This window comes from Pleurodeles waltl, chromosome 3_2 (assembly GCF_031143425.1).
Source record: "Pleurodeles waltl isolate 20211129_DDA chromosome 3_2, aPleWal1.hap1.20221129, whole genome shotgun sequence".
NCBI classification, from domain to species: domain Eukaryota; kingdom Metazoa; phylum Chordata; class Amphibia; order Caudata; family Salamandridae; genus Pleurodeles; species Pleurodeles waltl.
Genome location: NC_090441.1, coordinates 124,641,260 through 124,662,584, shown reverse-complemented (window position 1 = coordinate 124,662,584; position 21,325 = coordinate 124,641,260). Strand labels below are relative to the sequence as shown.

The following is a 21,325-nucleotide window of genomic DNA, read 5'->3' as shown; positions in this document are numbered from 1 at the left end:
GGGCCAATGTGCCCCCCACCCCCCTCTGTGAAATGGCACCGCGGGGCGAGCAGAGAGCAAAAGCCCGCCCCGGCTCCAAGTCATCCGCCTCGCTCACCTCAAGGGGGGGAATGACCCCAAAGACTCCCTCCCGAGAACACCAGCTGCCCACTCCAGGGACTGGCCAGCAGCTGCACCAGCGTGGGCCGTGCCCGTCCGGCCAAGGCCAGACACCGCTCTCAAGCTGAGCGGGGGCTTCAAAGGAGCCAAAAGCGGTCAGTAACCCGCTACCATCGTCGGGACACTGCCGCTTGTATTTTGGGGGTGGTGCCTGACTCTCCGGCACCCCAGGATCCCTGAAGGAGGATATAAGGATGGCGGAGCGCTCTAGAGACGCGTCCCGCCGGCCATCTTAGTTGGCCACACCCCAACTGCTTGAAAGTTGAAGCAGGAACACGTCAAATAGGGAGCAAGATGATTTACAAGCATCACCTAAATCCTGGCCATAACTGAATGGGTTGTTTTACCTTGTGACTTCTATAAAGAAATCACAAAAAATTAGGACAGTAAATCTGAGAGCAAAGGCTTTACAGCAGAATCATGCTAACTTTTTTTTAACAGGATGCAAACCTCAAAGAGTGGTGGGGGTGACACCCAGATGGAGAGCCCTTGACACCTCGTGTATGCACAGGAATAGGGGGAGTGGGACAGCTCCGACAACATCACCACGAGTCACAATGGGGAAAGGTAAGAGTGCACCAACTAACAATGAGGGTCGACGATGCTGAGGGCAGCGCACACCGGAATATCATCTGTGTCGTTGGACTACCTGCACATGTGGAAGGCTCCAGGGTGGAACTCTTGCTGGAAGACTGGCAGGTCCACACTGTGTTATGGACAAACAGAGGGCAGAGAGGGTCCCTTCTGGATCCTACCACCAGGTACTTTGCCAAGACCAGTAGGGGCATGCTTGTTTAAGTACAGGGACCACATGCTACAGGTGAACCACTCAAGGGGCCCCTGCAGAGAACACCAAAGTCACATATTTTACCAAATTATACAGCTGAGGTCCATAAGAAGAGGGAGTCCTTTTACAAGGAAAAACAAAACCTTAGAGAGTTAAACATTTGCTATGTCCAGCTGTTCAAAGCTAAAGCAAAGATTAGGGAGAACGATGGGGGGAGGGGTGGAAAAGAAAGATACTGCAGAATGGACCGCAGTACGAGCTGGGCGTTAGCTTTAGAGAAAACCTAATGATTGTCTGCCCAGGGAACAAGCTGCAAGAGAAAGGACACTGGCACAAGCTGAGGTGGAGCAGCGAACTGGCTCGACCCCAGGATCCCTGGGAACACAGAAACCTTGTCGGTGCACTGCATGGTTCATGCGGACACCGATTCGGCCTTGGCAGATTTGGTCCTCCAGAGTGGGAAGGGGTGGCCTGGAATTTACCCCAGTTGACCAGTGTCTGCCCACTGACAATTTGGACACCTCCCCAGAAAAGAGAGATTGCAGTGAATCTTCAGCTGTTACAAGATAGGTGACTGAAGTAATAGAGTCCTGCACAGGTAACTTGGTGTTGGGTAGGGGTAGCACTGGATAACAGAGGTGGACTTTGCCTCATCATGCCCCCACGTTTCCCACACCTGCCAGGGGAAAAACAGAACAGGGCAGTACATTAAAATGGGTGAGCACCCGTTGGTGTGTCAACCTGGGGATGGGAGCTGAGATACGGTTAACAAGTTTGAATTCACAGTTCTTGATGTGTTCATTATAGATCGGCGTTATTCAGGGACACATGAGGCACTGGGGGAAAGTGGCACTGTTATAGTGGTGTATTGGGGGTATGCTTTCGTAACACAACTCATGGAAGACACCTTTGACTCTACCAGACCTATAATATCTTAACATGGAATGTTAGGGATCTAGGCAAATATGTTAAACAGTATAAGGTTCACTTACTCTTGAAACGTCGCCACATACAACCCGCTTTTCTACAGGAAAACTCACCTCAACCGGGAAAAGGTGCTGAAACGTATTAAATGGTACGGGGGTAAAGTAGTGGGCACCACATACTTGAGTTACATCAGGAGAGTATTCATTGGGTGGCCCCCTTTACAGTAAACAGATGTTCCCTAGACCCAGAGGGTAGCTATGTAGTGTTAGAGGGTCGACTAAATGAAAAAACACTATCATTGTGCTCTATGCACCCATCAAAAAACAAATGTCATAAACACACTGCCTCCCTGTATCTGGGGTGGGGACTTCAATACTGTCCCAGACAGGGACTTCGACAAATCTTCCCTGCCTGTCTCGGGCGCACAATCTATTTCTACCACAAATCACCTTCGACAATGGGCAGCACAAACACTGGTAGTGCACATTTGTGCCTTCTCTATTTGGAAGAGAGAGAATACTCCCACTACTCAGGAGTACCTGACTTGCACATTCGTATAGATTTTTTTTTTTTTTAGCCACGACGTGGCCAACAAGGTGAGTGCCACAGAATATCTGGGCCATACGCTGTATTATCAAAACCCTCTCAGACTGTCCCTTGATTGGTAGGGCATATGCCCGGCCAATTCAAAGTGGCATCTTCCCACAGAGCCACAATGTAACAATGCACTTTGGGCCTATGTAGATGAGGTGTTGAACCAATATTTCCATGATAATGCTGGCACTGTGTCAGATGCCCTAATGGAATGGGAGGGCTTTTAAGGTTGTTCTGAGGGGGCTGTGCATTAAATCAATTTACGGTAACAGACGGGTGCTTCGCCAGGAGCTAGCGGCGCTAGAAGCTGAGATATGCATACACCAAATTGATACATCGCGGCCCCTCTGCCCTGTCCAAACAGGAACAAAATGTACTGACTAGGCAAACTTGATTACAGGGAATACATTGGCCATCAACACTCAGAGGGTGACAAGGCAGGACGACAACTTGTTTAGCTTTTATGATCTGAGACTCCCAGAATCCCAATAGCAGAGATCAGGATTCAGCAGGGAGGTCTAATGAACACCCAGCTGGAGATTAATAAGGCATTCGCTTCCTACTACAGTCGGCTATGTGCTGCACCAACAAAGATGGGAACTATCTCTATTGAGAGATACACAAACAAACTACACCTACCGATGGTGCCTCCCCTGCAGTAGGCAGAGCTAGACATGTCGCTAGCAGTGGAGGAGATACACAAATCCATTAAACAAATGCGAAGACCAAAGTTCCAAAACCCCGGAAGTGGATGGGCTTACCATGGAATTCTATGCAACGTACACACAACTGGTACCCGATTGCTACAGGTATGTGAAATTTGATACCATTAAATACCGGAAGGGGTCCGCATTTACCACTCAGAGGGTGACATGACAGCTGGCAACCTGGGAAGGACGCCGACTGCCATGAGGACCTCAAGCCCCTTCTGGTGTGGGTTGCCTCTTCCCCCCCATGGGACGCAATGCAATCTCCAAGATGTTCATGCTCCCCCCGTCTATAATGCTTCCTTCTCCACAATCCCTGGAATGAGTCTCTTCACGGAACTGTAATTTCAACTGATCAACCTACTATGGGACACAAACAGGAGGACGGTTGTGATCTCCCAGTCCTGTGCCCCATTGCCTGAGGTGGTACAGGAGGCCCCAGACTACCATTCTTATTATATAGCGGCCCAGTTACAATGGACCATGGTCTGGCTTGATGGTGACTGTCTTCACGAACTGGATCACTGGTTCCAAGCACTGTTAACAATCCTTATACACGAGTGGCTAATGGGGTTGACCCAGTCAGCACCCCCGAAAAGCGGTGACGCACTGATGCGGGTGGCATGCCTGTGTTGGAAGATGAGCCTATGCATGAGGAGAGTGTGCATCCTATACACATGTCTTGGTGGCGCTAGGATGAAGGGAGCTACGAGTCCTAGGACGGATGTGGAGCTAGTTAAGTGGGGGAAAGTATTCACAGACTGGCTGCTTCAACCTTTTGAGGGCGTGAATATAGCAGGGTTTCACCCAGGCAGTCTCTTTCTGTACTCTGCATTGACACGTCACCTCTCATTAATTTGGAATAAAACGTATGACAAGCCCCTGTGACATCACAATTACAACAAATACTGTTGGTGCAGGCAAGGGCCAGCAACGTGGTGACAAACTTCTACAGTGTGGTGCAGAGTAGGGAATGTCTGTGCCGCAGCTTCCCCTGAAGGGGCACTGGGAAGACAACATAGGACATTAGCTAACAGACACCCAATGGGAATGCTGTTTATCCATGGTTAAAAAGATCTCACTCAATGCATGCCTAAAATTCACTCAGTTCAATTACCTACACCAACACATACCTAACTACCACCCATCTCACCCATATGTACGCTGAAGTCACCTACAGCTGCCAGAGATTATTAGAAAGGGATGCGATTTTTACCACACATTGTGGCTCTTCCCGCAGATCACAGTGTACTGGGGTGAAGTGACGACGGTGCCATAATAGGCAACAGATCCTACACACTGCATGCTGCGCCTGACAAAAGCCACTAACGCCACCAAAAACACACAATGGTTCTTAGACCTTTCCTTTATGCTTGCTAAGTGTCAGACAGCGATGGCTTGGAAGTCTTGACTGGCCCCACCACTAGCAGGTTGGCTTACGGGCTTGAAAAAGGGAATGCATGCATAACTAAGTGCTGCAGCACACAACACAGGTGGTACAGGGAGTCCCACAAGACCAGTGCAGTGAGAAGAATTTCTAAAGGAGTTCAAAGCCAGACACATGAAAGACCACCCTGAATGTCATGAAGGGTACAGAGCTTGGTCATGTCACAAAGGTGAGGGCGAAATCAGAAGGGTGCTACCCAAGACACAGAGTAAACACACAGGCCTCTGGGGTTCCCCTTATTCCCCACTCCACCAACTCTTCCAGAGTTGACACTAATACCGAAATATGTTGACTGGTGACTTTACCATGAATGCCGTTTACACTCAATAAAGAACCACTGTGAAAAAAGATGCTGCCATGAAGTCTTGTGACGGATGCTTTTTCACCATTAAAGACTATGTGCAGGAAAACAAATAACTTTCGATAGCCCTGTAAAGGGTTCTACTCATCTGATAGATAGATGAACAGTGGAACCCTATGTTTTACATTCATGAACTAAGGCATTTTACTGTTTTGGGAATGTCAGGTGGACTGCCTTTTCGAGGACTGGATGCTTTCATTCCACAAAGAGAGGTTGCCTCTGACCATCAGAAATTATTTGAATTAAGTTCACAGCAGTTTGCACTAATTCAAATTTTAATGCAAGTGCTCCTGGGTCAGTGCACAGTTATTCAAGTGTTTATGACTGCAATTAAGATCCTACGATACAGATCTTTGGTTCATAATCCTAATCATTCAAACTAGTTCAATCCTCCCAGAGGTTGGAAAAACATCCGAAAAACTACACTCACAAAAGATAGAACAAAATACTGCCCCGGCTGTCATACAACCGAATCCTAAAACTCCTTGTAGAGTCTATCAATGCTGTAATGAGACTGTCAGACATTGTTTGCTCTCCTTTGAATCACACTCTAACCGCAAGGGTTTAAAAAAAAAAAATAAAAAAAAATAAAGGTAGAACAAAATAACCAAAGATATAATGTAAGAAGGCTTGTCCCACTTGAGCATAGTATGTGCACTGAAGGAGAGCATTGAGAATGTTGTTAGACTGACTAATCAAGCAGGCTTAGCCCTTTGTTCTTGTTTCTTGATCTGGAGAAAACATCAACCATCAGTGGAAATCCGTGTCCTCGGGAAACGGCAATCAGCGCTTTAATGCTTATAACATATTCATATACAAACAGAAACATTCTGCTGGGAATAGCTGACCTGCTTCAATGCTGCTGAAGCCTCGAAAATGAACTGTGGTCATTTTTAATATTAAGGCCATGAGCCACCTTCAGATAATTTACAAAGCTATGAGCTGAGCTATCAATTTCAGCCCTTCTTGCTTATTCAGGCAGTACATATTTGCGGTACTGTGTCTAGATCATGACGGAGAAGGGAAAAATAAACCTAACCTTAGGTGTTCCACATGCCTCCTCCTGAAAGCACAAGATGTGGACCTTTAGGTGATCTATAAAGGGACATGGAGAGAGAGGGTTCAAATCCCTTTATTGTAGTCTTTGTTCCAGTGGTTTCCAAAGCCATTTCCTGATATGAAATGGAACTCCCTTTGTGAAGTATTTTGGTTGGCACCACAATGGAAATGACTGGAGAAGTGTTGGAATTCAAGCCAACTTGAGATCCCAGTTTCCGAAAAACTGTATTCATTGGTTTTCCAATGTACAGCCTTGCGTACAGTCAAGTGTTTGGCACTATTATATATATCTGTTGGAGACAGTATCTTGCATTCAGATGACTAGAATAATTCATGGGACAGGTGCCTTAGAGAACTTGGGGTACATGGAAAATGAAGGTCCATGCTTTGTAGAAGAGAGGGTGTGAACTATAAGTGATTCTGGTAGGCAGTGTTCTATCACAATATTGACAAACTAATCGTCTCTGTCAGAATTGTGCCAGCACTACTGTCATGCATTTGCAAGGTGCAATGGTGACTTTCAAGCCACAAGAATTAGTTTGTGCTGGAAATGGCCTTCCACATGCCTAATTAAGCAACATTACTACTAGATATAATTTGTAATTTTGTGTTTATGCTATCTGTTAGAAATGTAGCCCCCATGTTAACCTATGTGCACTTCTTCAGCAGCACTGGATATTGAATTGTTGCTGCCACCATTCCAGCTGGACTCAGCCCTCAAGACTTCCAGCTCTTTCAGTTTTAGCTCATAAGCCAAAGTCATCTTTTTTTTTTATCTCTAAGTCCCTCCTCATCTCTTCTAATTCCTTGTCCAGTTGCATCCTCAACTCCTCCCCCTTCAACCGGTGAGCCATCTCTGCTTGTCTGTCCTGTAACTCTTCAGGAGTCAGACCCTTGGGTGACATCCTGCTACTCCTCCTGGGGACCCTCCCCCAGGCGTAACAGGTACCTCCACTACACCACTGTGTATCCTCTGCACTTCCCCATCCACATCCTCTTCCTCTGTGTGCCCCCCAGCCTCCTTGACTGTCACCCAGGCCCTCAGTGCCTTTTGCAGCTCCCCCTTCCTGGCGGAGCTCTTAACGCGACAGGCAAGATCTTTACAGAACTGTTTCACTTGAGCAACTGAGTACCTCTTCAGTTTCCCTAATTCAAACACAGCTCCATCTGTTGCATCTCCAGATTGAGAAATGATGGCAAGTGCAAAGTTCCAAAGGCAGAAAGAAGTTCCCAATGAAGTTCAAAGAAAAGTCAATCAAGGGATCACCAAAGCATGGAAGTAGAACAAAAAGGAGCCCCACGAGAAAAAAACAAAAATCACAAGACAAGTAGTATGTGGTCACGTAGTGGTCTGAACTCAAACAGTAGTGTACACTCAATCACTGTATGTCAAGTACAAATACAAGTCCAATCCCAACCGCTGATCACCAATGTTAGAAATTGGGTCTTTGGTTGGCAGTCAGGTTACTCCCCTGTCCAAGCAAGGACCCTCACTCTAGTTAGGGTAAAAGAGAATCACCCTCAGCTAAACCCCCCCCTCACCTCCATGGTAGCTTGGCATGAACAGCAGCAGGCTTAACTTCAGGGTGCTAGGTGTAAAGTATTTGTACCAACACACACAGTAACATATTGAAAACACCACCAAATTACAGAACACAGGTTTAGAAAAATAGAAAATATTTATCTAAACAAAACAAGACCAAAACGACAAAAATCCACAATACACAAGTCAAGTTATCAATTAAAAACCAAAAAGAGCCTTCATGTAATTTTAAACACAACGCTAACGCTGTTAGCGTGGAAATGTACCTGGGTGCATCAAAAATAACTCCGTACGGGCGAGTGTGCGTCAAAAAGGGCTTGCGATGTGTCGATATCACTCACGAGAAAGCGAGACCGTGCGTCGTTTCTCCTTCAGTCAAGTCGGCGTGTCGTTTCTTCTCTCCACAACAGAGCGATGCGCCGATTCAAAACGCACTCTCAGGTCCGGGCAGGCCTTGATTTGTTTTTACACGCCCAGCGATGTTTGTGTGGGAAATCCTGCCGCACAATTATCTGAAAACCACACAGCACGGATTGCAATCTCACCAGTCTCTGTCAGCGATGCTGTGTGTCGTTTCTCCAGCCATGTGTGTCAAGCTTTCAGTTGCGCTGCAGGCGAGCGTCGAATTTCAGCCGTGAAGCCGGCGGCACATCGATTTTTCAGCCGCAGATCGGAGTTGTGTTGATCTTTTCCCACACAGCGGTCGGTGCGTGGATTTCTCGCTCTTGTCCTGCCAGCTTCTCCTTTCAGGGTCCCAGAGAGAAGTCTTTGCTGTCCCTGAGACTTCAAACAACAGGAGGCAAGCTCTAAATCAAGCCCTTGGAGAGTTCTTCACAAGAAGGAAGGCAACACAAAGTCCAGTCTTTGTCCTCTAGCACAGGCAGAAGCAGCAACTGCAGGAGGTCTCCACAAAGCACAGTCACTGGCAGGGCAGCTCTTCTTCCTCAGCTCTTCAACTCTTCTCCAGGCAGAGGTTCCTCTTGGTTTCCAGAAGTATTCTAAAGTCTGTGGTTTTGGGTGCCCTTCTTATACCCATTTTGCCATTTGAAGTAGGCTTACTTCAAAGGAAAGTCTCTCTTGTTTGTGAAATCCTGCCTTGCCCAGGCCAGGCCCCAGACATGCACCAGGGGGTTGGAGACTGAATTGTGTGAGGGCAGGCACAGCCCTTTCAGGTGTGACTGACCACGCCTCCCCTCACTCCTAGCACAGATGGCTCATCAGAAAATGCAGACTACACCCCAGCTCCATTTGTGTCACTGTCTAGTGAGAGGTACAACCAGCCCAACTGTCAAACTGAATCAGACAGGGAATCCACAAACAGGCAGAGTCACAGAAATGGTTTAAGCAAGAAAATGCCCACTTTCTAAAAGTGGCATTTTAAAACACATAATCTTAAATTCAACTTTACTAAAAGATGGATTTTTAAATTGTGAGCTCAGAGACCCCAAACTCCATACGTCTATCCGCTCCCAAAGGGAATCTACACTTTAATCATATTTAAAGGTAGCCTCATGTTAACCTATGAGAGGGACCGGCCTTGCAACAGTGAAAAACGAATTTAGCAATATTTCACTCTCAGGAGATATAAAACACATTACTATACGTCCTACATTAACTATATACTGCACCCTGCCCTTGGGGCTACCTAGGGCCTACCTTAGGGGTGCCTTACATGTAAGAAAAGGAAAGGTTTAGGCCTGGCAAGTGGGTACACTTGCCAAGTCAAATTTACAGTTTACAACTGCACACACAGGCACTGCAGTGGCAGGTCTGAGACATGTTTACAGAGCTACTAATGTGTGTGGCACAACCAATGCTGCAGGCCCACTAGTAACATTTGATTTACAGGCCCTGGGCACCTCTAGTGCACTTTACTAGGGACTTAACAGTAAATCAAATATGCCAATCTTGGACGAACCAATTACATACACTTTACACGGAGAGCATATGCACTTTAGCACTGGTTAGCAGTGGTAAAAGTGCTCAGAGTTCTAAAGCCAACAAAAACAGGTCAGAAGAAATAGGAGGAAGGAGGCAAAAAGATTGGGGATGACCATGCAAAGGGGCAAAATCCAACACTATTCAGTCTCATACATTTCAAAACCTCAATACCTCAGTGGACAAGAATTTGAGAAAAAGTGCAGCTTCCTGATGGGACGTACCTTTGGAGTGTTTAGTATTCGAAATTGATTCATTCCATCTGAGCTGAAAAAGTAATTAATGTTGTGCCTTGTGGAGTGCTACTCCAGACTCTCTTTAGTCGAGGTTTATGTCTTCTAATATCTCCTTCAGACTTAGGGTTTTATTTTGCTGTGTTGATCAACTCGTATATAGAAATCTTCTAAAATAATGAGGTGTTGATTGTTGAGGGATACATAAATAGTTATATTTCTTCCATTATCTGCAAACTTGAGCATTGATTCTGGAAATCTACTTATGGCATGGGTGGAGTTTGGAATGAGTTTGCTATGCAGCAAGACAGATTTACAAGGCAGGACACAGAAGTGGGAGAGAATATAGTTTTCAATGTGTCTCGTAGAAACAACATCTATCTCAAAACTTTTAGAAACCCCTTTTAATGCCCAACTGTTGAAATCATGACTGCACTCTTATGGTCAGTAAAGCATGCAACAGTTTTTACTAGTCCACTGCATTGCGGTGCTCTCATTTGTGGATCTGGAAATTGCACTGTGAGTGAATCTAGCAAACAAAAAGTCCTGCCCAGTGTGAAGTCTGTGTTAATGTAAGGTGCAAGGACAATACACCAGCAAATCTGTAGTTACATGCATTACAAACCCCAAACACCACTCCCCACCACTACACTAACAGGTCACATTATCATCTCCTCACCTGTAGATAACCACATTCCAGCAATACACTTCCTCCTTGCAGCACTACACTAATATCTTCCAGAACTGCTTTGATACCTCAAAACCGCATTACAAGCCCATAGTGCTTTTCTACAACTGCATCGTCAAAGCTGCACTGCACCACTTTCTAACAATACAAACACAGTACCCACTGCCAGTGCCGCATTATCACAGCCCAACCACCCAACCACCCGTGCACTACCACCAAACATTCTCATAGCACTGTTCTACCAAATGGCGGCAGCACACTACCAAACCCAGCATTACTCTACTCTTTCACAGCACTGGTTTACCAAACCTCAACATTGCCCTACAATCCCCATGCCTAAGGACATATCTAACATTAATGTACTTCCTTCACCACCACACTTCAGTGACCCGTAAGCACACAACTATTTCACCAAATTATCACCCCCATTAAATCTTCTACTAGTGTTGCACTACTACAAGACAGCAATAAAAACCTCCTATTAGCCACATATCCACAAGGAAAAGTGCAATTTCACCCCTCACCACAACCCAAATCTACAATTACAACTGTCCAGGTCCATGGAGCCTGCAGGTATGCACAATACGGCCGCCGGAATAAACTTGAAGATATACAGCATAGCCTCCTTGAAAGCCTCAACCTGCTGCTGACTTTTCAATGGCCAGCGAAACTGAGTATATGCTTCATATTAGCAATCAGGTCCAAAGAATAAGGCAAAGTCAATGTCGGGTTCTGGAACACAGACTATGATACCTCTCCTAAGAGGTGGAGCATTTGGACCCCAAGAAAGTCTCATTTACTTGCCCTACGATTTTTTCAACTTATCATTTGGCTTTGCATTCAACTTACCAGAATAGAGCAACATGGACTGGGACCCCCTTGTGATCTGGATCAAGAACAGCCAAACTTCTTGTGTTTAGTGACGTGGAATTAGGTCTTTTGTTCCTTGGAGGCACTGGGAAACATCAGGGAGTATGCGTCACAGGATATGAAATCATGTTTGGAGCCCAGGCACCACAGGCAGACTGTGTGCTAATTAGTGACAGGCATCTGCTCTTGACACATGCAACGTGGTTTGAAGCCTGTCATTTTCAGTGGAGCCATCCATGCACACTGCCTAACGGAATTAGAACCGAAAGGGTTTGAGAACAACTGGACTCTAAAGAAGCGGAGCTCCATGGCCACATCAAATGGTGCAGATAAAAAGGAAGTGGCGTCAGTGTGCAGAAGTGGCACCTATATGCAGGTCTGGGTCATGTTCAGAGGCGGGACTGGGTCTTGAGTGAGTCCCATGGCACCACCTACCAGCACACGGGAGCTACTTGCAAGAATCTGTAAGGCATCTGAGGAGAGTCACGAGTTGAGGAATCTGTAGTTAAAAGTACCCATCAGAAAAAGAGTTAACAATGACAACCATGAAACAGGATATGACGTTTATTACTCAGCTCAAATGAAGGCTGAATAGTTCTACGACTGAGCATTTTAAAAGGTACAGATAATGCAGTACTTAAGCCCTTGGCTTATACTTTCAACAAATCCAAGTGCCATGAACAAAATAAAACGAATGTGTAAAAATGTTACTCAAAATGTAAACCCACATAACAAGGAATTATTGTGGCAACATAATAAGCAGAAAGGTAAAGAAAAATAGATGGACAAATAGTCTGAGGGAGAACAAAGAAATGTAACACCGTCATACTGCACTCAAATAAAAAAAAAAAAGCTTTTTGAGGGGAAATAAGTACAGCATTACCACAATTAGAAAAAATAAAATTCTGCAGAAGATAAATTTACTGATGACAAAGAGGCGTTTGAGACATTGAAACATTTTCTACGTTAATCTTCAGACGTAAAAGGGTGATATACAGGAAAACCTACCTCTTAAAATCTGGTAAAGAAAAACTTTGACATGATCAGAGCTGAGCGGTTGAGGGGATACTATAATTTTGTGGAGGTCACTCTGCATCAATTCTGTGACAACATATCTTAAAATTGTATGTTAAGGAAAAGGAGGCATTCTGGTATAACATTATATCAATACCAACATGCAACGGCCATTGATCATACAGTTTAAAAGCGCAGAATCAGTTAACAACAAGCAAAACATATGTCATAAAATAACCATCTATAGGAACTGCATATAAATGAAATCTGTATCTATATATAACCCTCCTTTTCACTGAAAAGCTACTTAAACGAAGAGTACGTATTATATATTAAACAAAACTCCGATCTTTCATGAATTCGGCTTCCATTGGCGGATATCGCACACTGGGCACTCCAACCCTTGTGCACCGCTGTCCTCTATTGCTCGATGCCTTGGCAGATGTGCGACCCTGTTTGAAGCATCAATCCACTGAGTGCGTCTGTTGTTTAACTGACAAGATATTTCGTACACCATGCTTGGCGCACCCTCTTGCCCTTTCTATTTCTGTTGCAGTAGATTTCTGCGTCAATGCTTTCGATCAACAAACAAATGTTGCAAACCAAAAAAGAGAAAATGTGCTGGCTTGAGGAAGCATGCTGCAGCCAGATTTTCGACGGTCGCAGAATGTCACAATTTGTTCATCCTGGCTTATCCTTTTTCTAATGAAACAAAACTATACTATTTACATGGTTGTAAACTTTAATTATGTCTCTCGTTTTAGAGCACTGGTAAAGTGGCTTTCCTATTCTTCTGACATGTCAGAAGAATTTTAAGACTTCGAGAAAAGAATTGTTTATAATTTCCTAAATACACAAACAAGCACTGGCAAACTTGGCAAACTTAATAGGTCCGGCTTTGTGATGCTAAGTTTGTTTTTATATTTTATTTTAATTACTAGCATCCGCCTCTGAAAAATTGAAAAAAGAAAACATGCCACTACCTAAACGCGGAGGCCATTTGGTGGTAATAAAAACTTCAAACGTAAGAAACATTACAGCCATACAGGTAATTTCTCTCAAGTATGAACTCTCAGAAAAGTTATGTAAACGCTCTTTAGATTTAATGCAAATCATAGGAAAATAGGATTCTTATTAGCAAAAAGAAAAGTTACCATTGCATTTGAATTACTGTCAACTGAAGATGGTTTCAACATAGAAGGATGACTACAAAAATAAAAACGATAAAGAATGAGAAGAAACAGGCACTGTCAATGTAAACTGCTGGCCCACCATCCCTGTCAATGTCATGCACTTCTTTTTAAGTAGATTTGCAGAGGTAATCAAGGGAAATGTCACCCCAACCGGTTATGACATAAGCAATCTTCCAATGCCCTGTAAAATGTGCTAGTGGAGGTCCCTTCAGAAGGTCAATGGGAGCCCTTGCCCTTGTTGGGACAATGGTGAGCGGCAGGAATTTTGTGAATTCTGGAAGTTTTCATTACAGAAATGTAAAGAAACTGTAATGTCAGGTAACGTTTGAGGTTTGCAGGGCACTGTGTGTAAGAAAACCTTGTGGGATCCATGCAAGGCACACCACCCTTGAATCCCCTAGTTGTCTAGTTTTCAAAAATGTCTGTGGGTAATAGATTTCCATGGGTGGCGGCCAAGCACTGCCCCATATCCCGCAGCTATCCCTGTTGCTGATCTACTCACACAGCTCTATATGGCCTTTTGTGCCAATGTTTCTTGGCCCGCTGACACAAGAAAGGTAACAATTGTATCGGAAGACTTGATGGAATGCTGTGTGATAGGAAACATGTGGCTCCCCACAGATTCCAGAAGTTCTCTTCACAGTAATGTGAGGAAAATGTGTTTTTAGTCAAAGTTTGGGGTTTGCAGGGCACTGTGGGTAGAAAATGGTGTGTGATCCATGCAAAGCACACCACCCTGGACTCCCCCAGATATCTAGTTTTCAGAACTGTCTGGGTCTGATAGGTTTTTCCAGGTGGCAGCCTACCCAAGGCCAAAAAGTGCAGCCGTTCACCATTATGGGAGTTAGCTACACTGCCCTGGCACATATGTAAAAACAACACACAAAAGAACAACATGTCGTCTCGCTTGCCATTGAGATGGGATGCTTTAGCCTGTAGGGGAGCAGAAAGACTGTTGAGGATTTAGGCATGAGGGTGGGGGGGTCTGATGTTGGAATGGGCCAGACCGACCCCAATTATTTTATTGAAAAAATATACATTCCTGCAATGCAGAGGGCTTTCTGTCCCCCAGGAACAAACAGAGTACACCTCCTGTCTGTCCCTTTTGGGGAAGGGTGGGGTCATGGGGGTTAGGAGAGTTGATTTGTCTCTTTTGGGATGGGGATAAGGCCAATGCCAGAGTGCTACAGCCGCAAAACTTTGTTTCGCCCCAAAGGAGAAATCTCTGGTGTCAGGTGGATTTTCTACAACCACTGGAGGCAAGTTTGAGGCAACCTCCCCAATTGAGACAAGCCTATCGGCCCCCAAGGGGGCATTAAAAAAATATTGACCCCACTGGGACAGGGGCATAGCTTGGTGCCAGAGTAGGCCGACAGATCCACTGGGGAGGTAGTGCGGGTGTCGGCCATTGGCTGCCACCCGTACTTAAAAAGTTAAAGACACTCAATTGACTGATATCCCATGAAAGTGTAAGTCGTCTTTGTTGGGACCTTGAAATAAATACAGGCGTCGGAGGCTAACATGAATTGCCTATTTATACAGATATCGGGAAGAGAAAAAGTCGGATCATTCAACTAGACGTGAACTTGGCTTTCACAATTCCAGTAAGGCCCTTGAGTCCGTTCTGCTTAAGCAGACTATCATATGCATTATTTAAGGATAAGCCTCATTTCAATCACAAAGAAATATTACTGAGCAAGGTACACTATTAAGCAATATTTTAACAGTTCGATTGACTGACTTACGCGACTCCGGAAAAGTGTAGTCAGATAGATGATGCATTATGAAAACAAAGCTTCATAGTGCATTATCTGCACCACCTGGAATACCCTCCTTGTACTTTTCCCAGAGTTCATGGATGCTTGGAACTAGATTGCAAAGCGTTATCTGATAAAGACTTCTAGTAGCAGATTCCTTACTTTAGAATATTCTCCATGCGTCAGGCTGGAACTGGAAATTTTTGTGCAATCCCCTTGCTCGTTGGTAGGTGTCTGACCATGCGTGGCATCGTCCGCACCCAAAGGTACGTGCATAGCACCTACATAGGCGCCACTCCAGTGCACCGACCTCAATTCCTTCTTTTCCGCACCATCAGCGCAGATCCAGATGAGCACACTTCAGTCAACTTTTGACTGAATTTTTTCAAACTCTTTGTTGAACTCAACCAGTGTGCCTTTTTTCTTGATTTTCGGACTATGTCCCCAAAGAAACAGCCTGGTTTCAAGCTTTTTGGTGCCTGTCACAGGCAAATGTCTGTGAAAGCACTCCCACTTGGTGTGTTTGTGGTGCCTGAAACAGAACTTCAACTCCACAGCCTGCTCTGATTACAGGACCATGAATCTGAAAGCCATCTGCGAGGGGCCATGAAGATTTTGGCAGCTCGCTTTGCAACCCTGCATCACTCCAGGTCTCGTTCATGAGGGATGTCCAAGGTCCGCTCCTGGAGTCGCTCTCGCCAATCAATGTCGCAATCCCGGACTTTTTTAGGTAAGTCCCATAAGAAGTCCAAGAAATCAAAGCACTCTTCGACATCTCCCCTACAGTCCCATTCATTGGACGATGTGAAGGAACAGCAGCACAAATCCAGGTCCTGCTCCTAGGTTGTTCCTGTTGAGCCAATGTCTTGACACTGGGTCTGCTCCGCACTTCCCCAAATTTCCCAGAGTCGGAATGACCCCTGTCCAAATTCATGATTTTTATCAGGTCTTGAACCTCATTTTTGGGTCGTCAAACCTCTCTCAATCACCTTCAGGCCTCATGGATTCAGAAGGGGCTCCGCTGGCAGGTCTGCCGTCTGCACCAGTTGGGCCCTCATGATCCGTTTTTGGACTCAAATCGACCCCGGCTTTACAACTTCCCCAGGGGACTGTTTCAGTGGAGGTGTTCCAAGCGCAGCAAACAAACACATTGTGATTCCCGACTTCGATACGTAGCCGGACTGGCGTCACCCGGCATTGATTCTGGCGTGAACCAGGACCAGACGGCCTGAATTAGATATGGAGCCCTATTTCCCGGAAGGGCTTTCTGAGGATCCTTATGGCTACTCCAACCCTCCTCAGGGTTCATAGCTGATGACACATGGCATGAAGACCTTGTTGATGCCAATGGTCTAGACATCTCTCAAGACACTGGTCTCCTCTCAGTGGCTTACTTTCCAGTGGTGATCTGGAGGGCGTCTGAGGTCCTGAACCTTCACCTGTGAATGGTTGGGATCTAGACCAATGTCTTGGCAGAGGTGCATCAGCCCTGGGTATCCCATTTACAACCCCTATTCCCTTTAATAAAGCCCCTATCGATGTTCTGCTTCGGGCATGACCCAAGCCCTGTACAGGCACTCCTGTACACAGAACTATCTCTCCCTGCGCCAGGGGAGCCAGCCTTCCTCTCCCAGCATCCTACCTCTGAGAGTCTGGTGGTCCATGCCTCAACCTCCAGGATAAATACCTGTGCATTCCCTACCACATTACCACATAGGGAATCTAAGAGGTTGGATACACCTTTGGAAAGAGAATATTTCTCTCCGACCAGTCTGGCACTGCAGTGCTTACTGGGACACTATTCCCACACCATTTAAAATTTGATTGCTGCCTACGGTCTCAGAGAAGGTCCGAGCTATACTCTCACAAGCTAGTGCCAACAGGAGAGATGTGGCAAAGTTCACCATCAGATAAGGATTGGAGAAGGCTAACTTTCTAGGAGGACATTCCTTATGGAAATGCCCTTGGATGGGACTCGTCTTTTTGGCGACAATGAGGATTTGCTGCCCAAGTGTTTCAAAGACAGTAGGGCTACCACCAGGTCATTGGGGTTTACCATGCCCCCGCAAAGGCTGCATACCGTCTTCTGTGGCTATAGTAGGGGCTATCAGCCACGTCCTTCCCCGCCCCCCCCAGCCACCACGGCCAGCAGGCATTACAGTACTTTTGTGGCTGCAAACACAGCTCCTACACGCCTAGTGGGAATCTAAGCCAGAGCCCACCTCCAGCAGCTGCAACTTCAAAGCCTCTTTAGTTTGCCCTCCTACTATCATGAGCACCTAGTAAGTGGTAGGATTCAGCGCCACCTTCTGACTCAATGGCAGGAAGTCACTTCGGACAAATAGGTGCTACAGAGTGCCTATTGGAGCTATCTTTGCAACAGACTCCCCCACCTTGGCCACTGTCAACGATCGGCTGATGGAGGACCATCTTTCACTTTTGGGATTAAAAAGTATTAGCTTGTCTAACCAAAGGAGCTATCAAGACGGTTTCAGTATCAGAAGTAGGTTGTGGCTGCTATTCCCACTATATTCTGGGGCCAAAAATGGATGGAGGCCTCTGTCCTATCCTAGACCTACACCCAATCAACTACTTCCTGAAAAGTGAAAAGTTAAAAATTCAAAATGCTCACTTTGGCTCAAGGTCTGTCTGCCCTCAATCTTGGAGACTGGATTGTAGCACTGGACTTGCAGCACACTTACTTCCATATCCCCAAAAACAATCTGCCTGTCCACATGCATTATCTGTAGTTTACAGTAAGCCAAGAGTATTATCAGTTCACTGAGATTCCCTTGGGCCTCATCAGCCCCCCCTTGGGTGTTCACCAAAGTGACGGTGGTGGTTGCAGCACATCTGCAGAGGTCAGGCGTTCTAGTCGTCTCATTCCTAGAAGCCTGGATGTTGAAGCAGGGATGACCCCCAGGCAGTTGTCTCCCACCTCTAGACTATAGCACACCTCCTGCATTCCCTGGGACTCAGTGTCAACATGCCCAAATCACAGCTTTCTCCCTCTCAAAGCTCTGTTTCATCGGATGCAGTTTTGGACTTATCCTCCGGGATTGGTCCAGGAATTTTGGGCTATGATTCCGATGTTTCAGTCTCTATTCTGGACTTTGGTGGCTGAGGCTGCTGGGTCTCATAGCTCCTACATCCTGCTGCAAAACATGCCCCAAAAAGAACACTGTCATTTTACATCAATCGTGCCAAAGACTGGCGGGTGGACGATCAACTGTTTGTTGGTTTTACAGGTGTATAGAAACGCAAGACAGCTCACCAAAGAACCACTTCCAGATGGATTGTACTCTGTATTAATTAAAATCAATGGCTAAGAAGCAGTCCTGGAGGGCTTAATAGCTCATTTCACCAGCGCTAAAGCTGTGACCACTGTGCTTGCTAGAGGAATACCATTTCTGGACATCGGTCAGGCAGCTACATGGGCATCACGGGAAACCGCAGTTACAACAAAGCCGGAACGACATCTGAACAATGACTGCATCTTTACAACAATTATCATGTGTACATATATATATATTCACTGAAAAATGGTATAGGGACGTTACAGTTAGGAAATAGAATTTAAAAAGAATTTTTTTTTGTACAAAACCATAGAAATTCAACTATTATAGTTAGAGTTATTTTAAGTAACTATAACTCATGCCCTAAGGTAACTATAACTTGCGCACTCGCCATGCACATGATAATTGCATCTTAGGACTCTGCTTCAGCCAAATCCCAGAATAAAAGATAAAAAAAAGAGCAAATTCACGATGATGTTGCAAATTCATGGCAAAAAACAAACAAAAAAAAAAAAAGCACAAGCTCTCACACTTGTTTTTGTGAAGTCCCGGGGCATGTTCAAATAAAGAAAGGGGGCGCACAGGGCCTGCCTCATATGGCATTTTGATGCCCTAGGGACGGCCACCTCCCTAGGACTTTAATTCTACAAAAGACAGAGGAGCTGTGTTGGACTCCCTTCCCCCCGCAACCCCTGGGACCTCCACCCCGTGGGGCTTTTATCAGATATAATGTGGGGAGGGTTCATGGCACCCCCGGGGACTCCCACCTCCCCAGGGCTTTAATCAGATACAATGTTGGGGTCCACGCACACCACCCCCGCAGCGCCGGGGACCACCACCTCCCAGGGGTGTTAATCAAATACAAAGCGAAGGGCCGGCGGGCCCCCCGCAGCCCAGTGGACCACCAACTCCCTGAGACATTAATCAAATACAAGGCAGGGGAACGCACCCCCCCCCCCCAGCAGCCCAGGGGACCACCTCCTCCCCGGGGCTATTTTAGGTTGAAGGGGGGCCATATGGCCCCCCTCGAAAGCCACAGATGGCCCTGGGGACTGCCACCCCCCCAGGGATGGCTCCTGCTATGTTCAGGGTTGCCCACCATCTGGATATAGCTGTTTGCTTTGAATTGGCGGGAGCTTTGACATTTACTGCCAAGTCAGAGCAAACACTCCACTTTCTTCAAGTGATACCTGTCAAAAAGTTCTCACTTGCAGAAAGCAGAGTTTTCATCTGTTTCCCTGCACACAAGTATGCATGCAAGAAAAAAGATGAAAGCATTGCTCTCACAAGCAGGAAGCTGATATTTAAAGCAGCTCCCTGCTTGTGGGAGCAGTGCCGGCTCCCACAGGACATGGGGAGCCGGCTAGGACCGCGGGTGTCTTGAGGCCCCCCGTAGTCGTCACTCTCTCTCTTTTCCATCCCATAGTGGGATGGAAAAGAGAGAGAGATGGTTATTGCAATGGTCTCTCCATGCAATAATGTCAAAGTGTCAGACAAGCAAGATATCAGCGTGTTTTTTTTTTTCTAGTGTTTTGACTGTTAAACATTCCTAGTGATGGAACACTGAAGTCTTTTTCCCCTCAAAATCTGTTGGTTGAATATCAAAGCTAACTCTGGACACTGCAGAGTAAGGAGTTACCTCTGGCCTAGTGGCTAAGGTCTCAGACAAGCACACTGAAGGTTAAGGGTTCCAGTCTAGGTGAGTCTGTGGTCATTTCCTGCTTTAGAACTATAAATATTTAAGTTACATACTGAAAGACGATCTCACTCTTTTCAATTGACAAAAAAAATTATTTTCAATTTGTCCAGAAATTTCTCAATCTAAGTATATCATTCATCAAAGTTCAAATCGTTCTCTCTAATGCAATCTCTCACTTTCTCTCCCCAGGGCTTTAATCAGATACAATGTTGGGGTCCACGCACACCACCCCCGCAGCGCCGGGGACCACCATCTCCCAGGGGTGTTAATCAAATACAACGCGAAGGGCTGGCGGGCCTCCCCGCAGCCCAGTGGACCACCACCTCCCTGAGACATTAATCAAATACAAGGCAGGGGAAAGCACCCCCCCAGCAGCCCAGGGGACCACCACCTCGCCGGGCCTATTTTAGGTTGAAGGGGGGCCATACGGCCCCCCTCGAAAGCCATAGATGGCCCTGGGGACTGCCACCCCCCAGGGATGGCTCCTGCTATGTTCAGGGTTGCCCACCATCTGGACATAGCTGTTTGCTCTGAATTGGCGGGAGCTTTGACATTTACTGCCAAGTCAGAGCAAACACTCCACTTTCTGCAAGTGATACCTATCAAAAAGTTCTCACTTGCAGAAAGCAGAGTTTTCATCTGTTTCCCTGCACACAAGTATGCATGCAGGAAAAAAGATGAAAGCATTGCTCTCACAAGCAGGAAGCTGCTATTTAAAGCAGCTCCCTGCTTGTGGGAGCAGTGCCGGCTCCCACAGGACATGGGGAGCCGGCTAGGACCGCGGGTGTCTTGAGGTCCCCCGTGGTCGTCACTCTCTCTCTTTTCCATCCCATAGTGGGATGGAACAGAAAGAGAGATTGTTATTGCAATGGTCTCTCCATGCAATAATGTCAAAGTGTCAGACTAGCAAGATATCAGCGTGTTTTTTTTTTTTCTAGTGTTTTGACTGTTAAACATTCCTAGTGATGGAACACTGAAGTCTTTTTCCCCTCAAAATCTGTTGGTTGAATATTAAAGCTAACTCTGGACACTGCAGAGTAAGGAGTTACCTCT

At 46.0% G+C, this 21,325-nt stretch overlaps 1 protein-coding gene across 1 annotated transcript in view; it reads right to left on the bottom strand.

Moving 5' to 3' along the window:
• NLK (nemo like kinase) overlaps window positions 1–21,325 on the bottom strand; it is a 762,154-nt gene that overhangs the window by 320,715 nt on the left and 420,114 nt on the right. Inside the window, exon 4 of the mRNA XM_069226972.1 lies at window positions 12,322–12,428. Coding sequence (XP_069083073.1) covers window positions 12,322–12,428 — 107 coding nt within the window. The remainder of the gene's footprint in view (window positions 1–12,321; window positions 12,429–21,325) is intronic.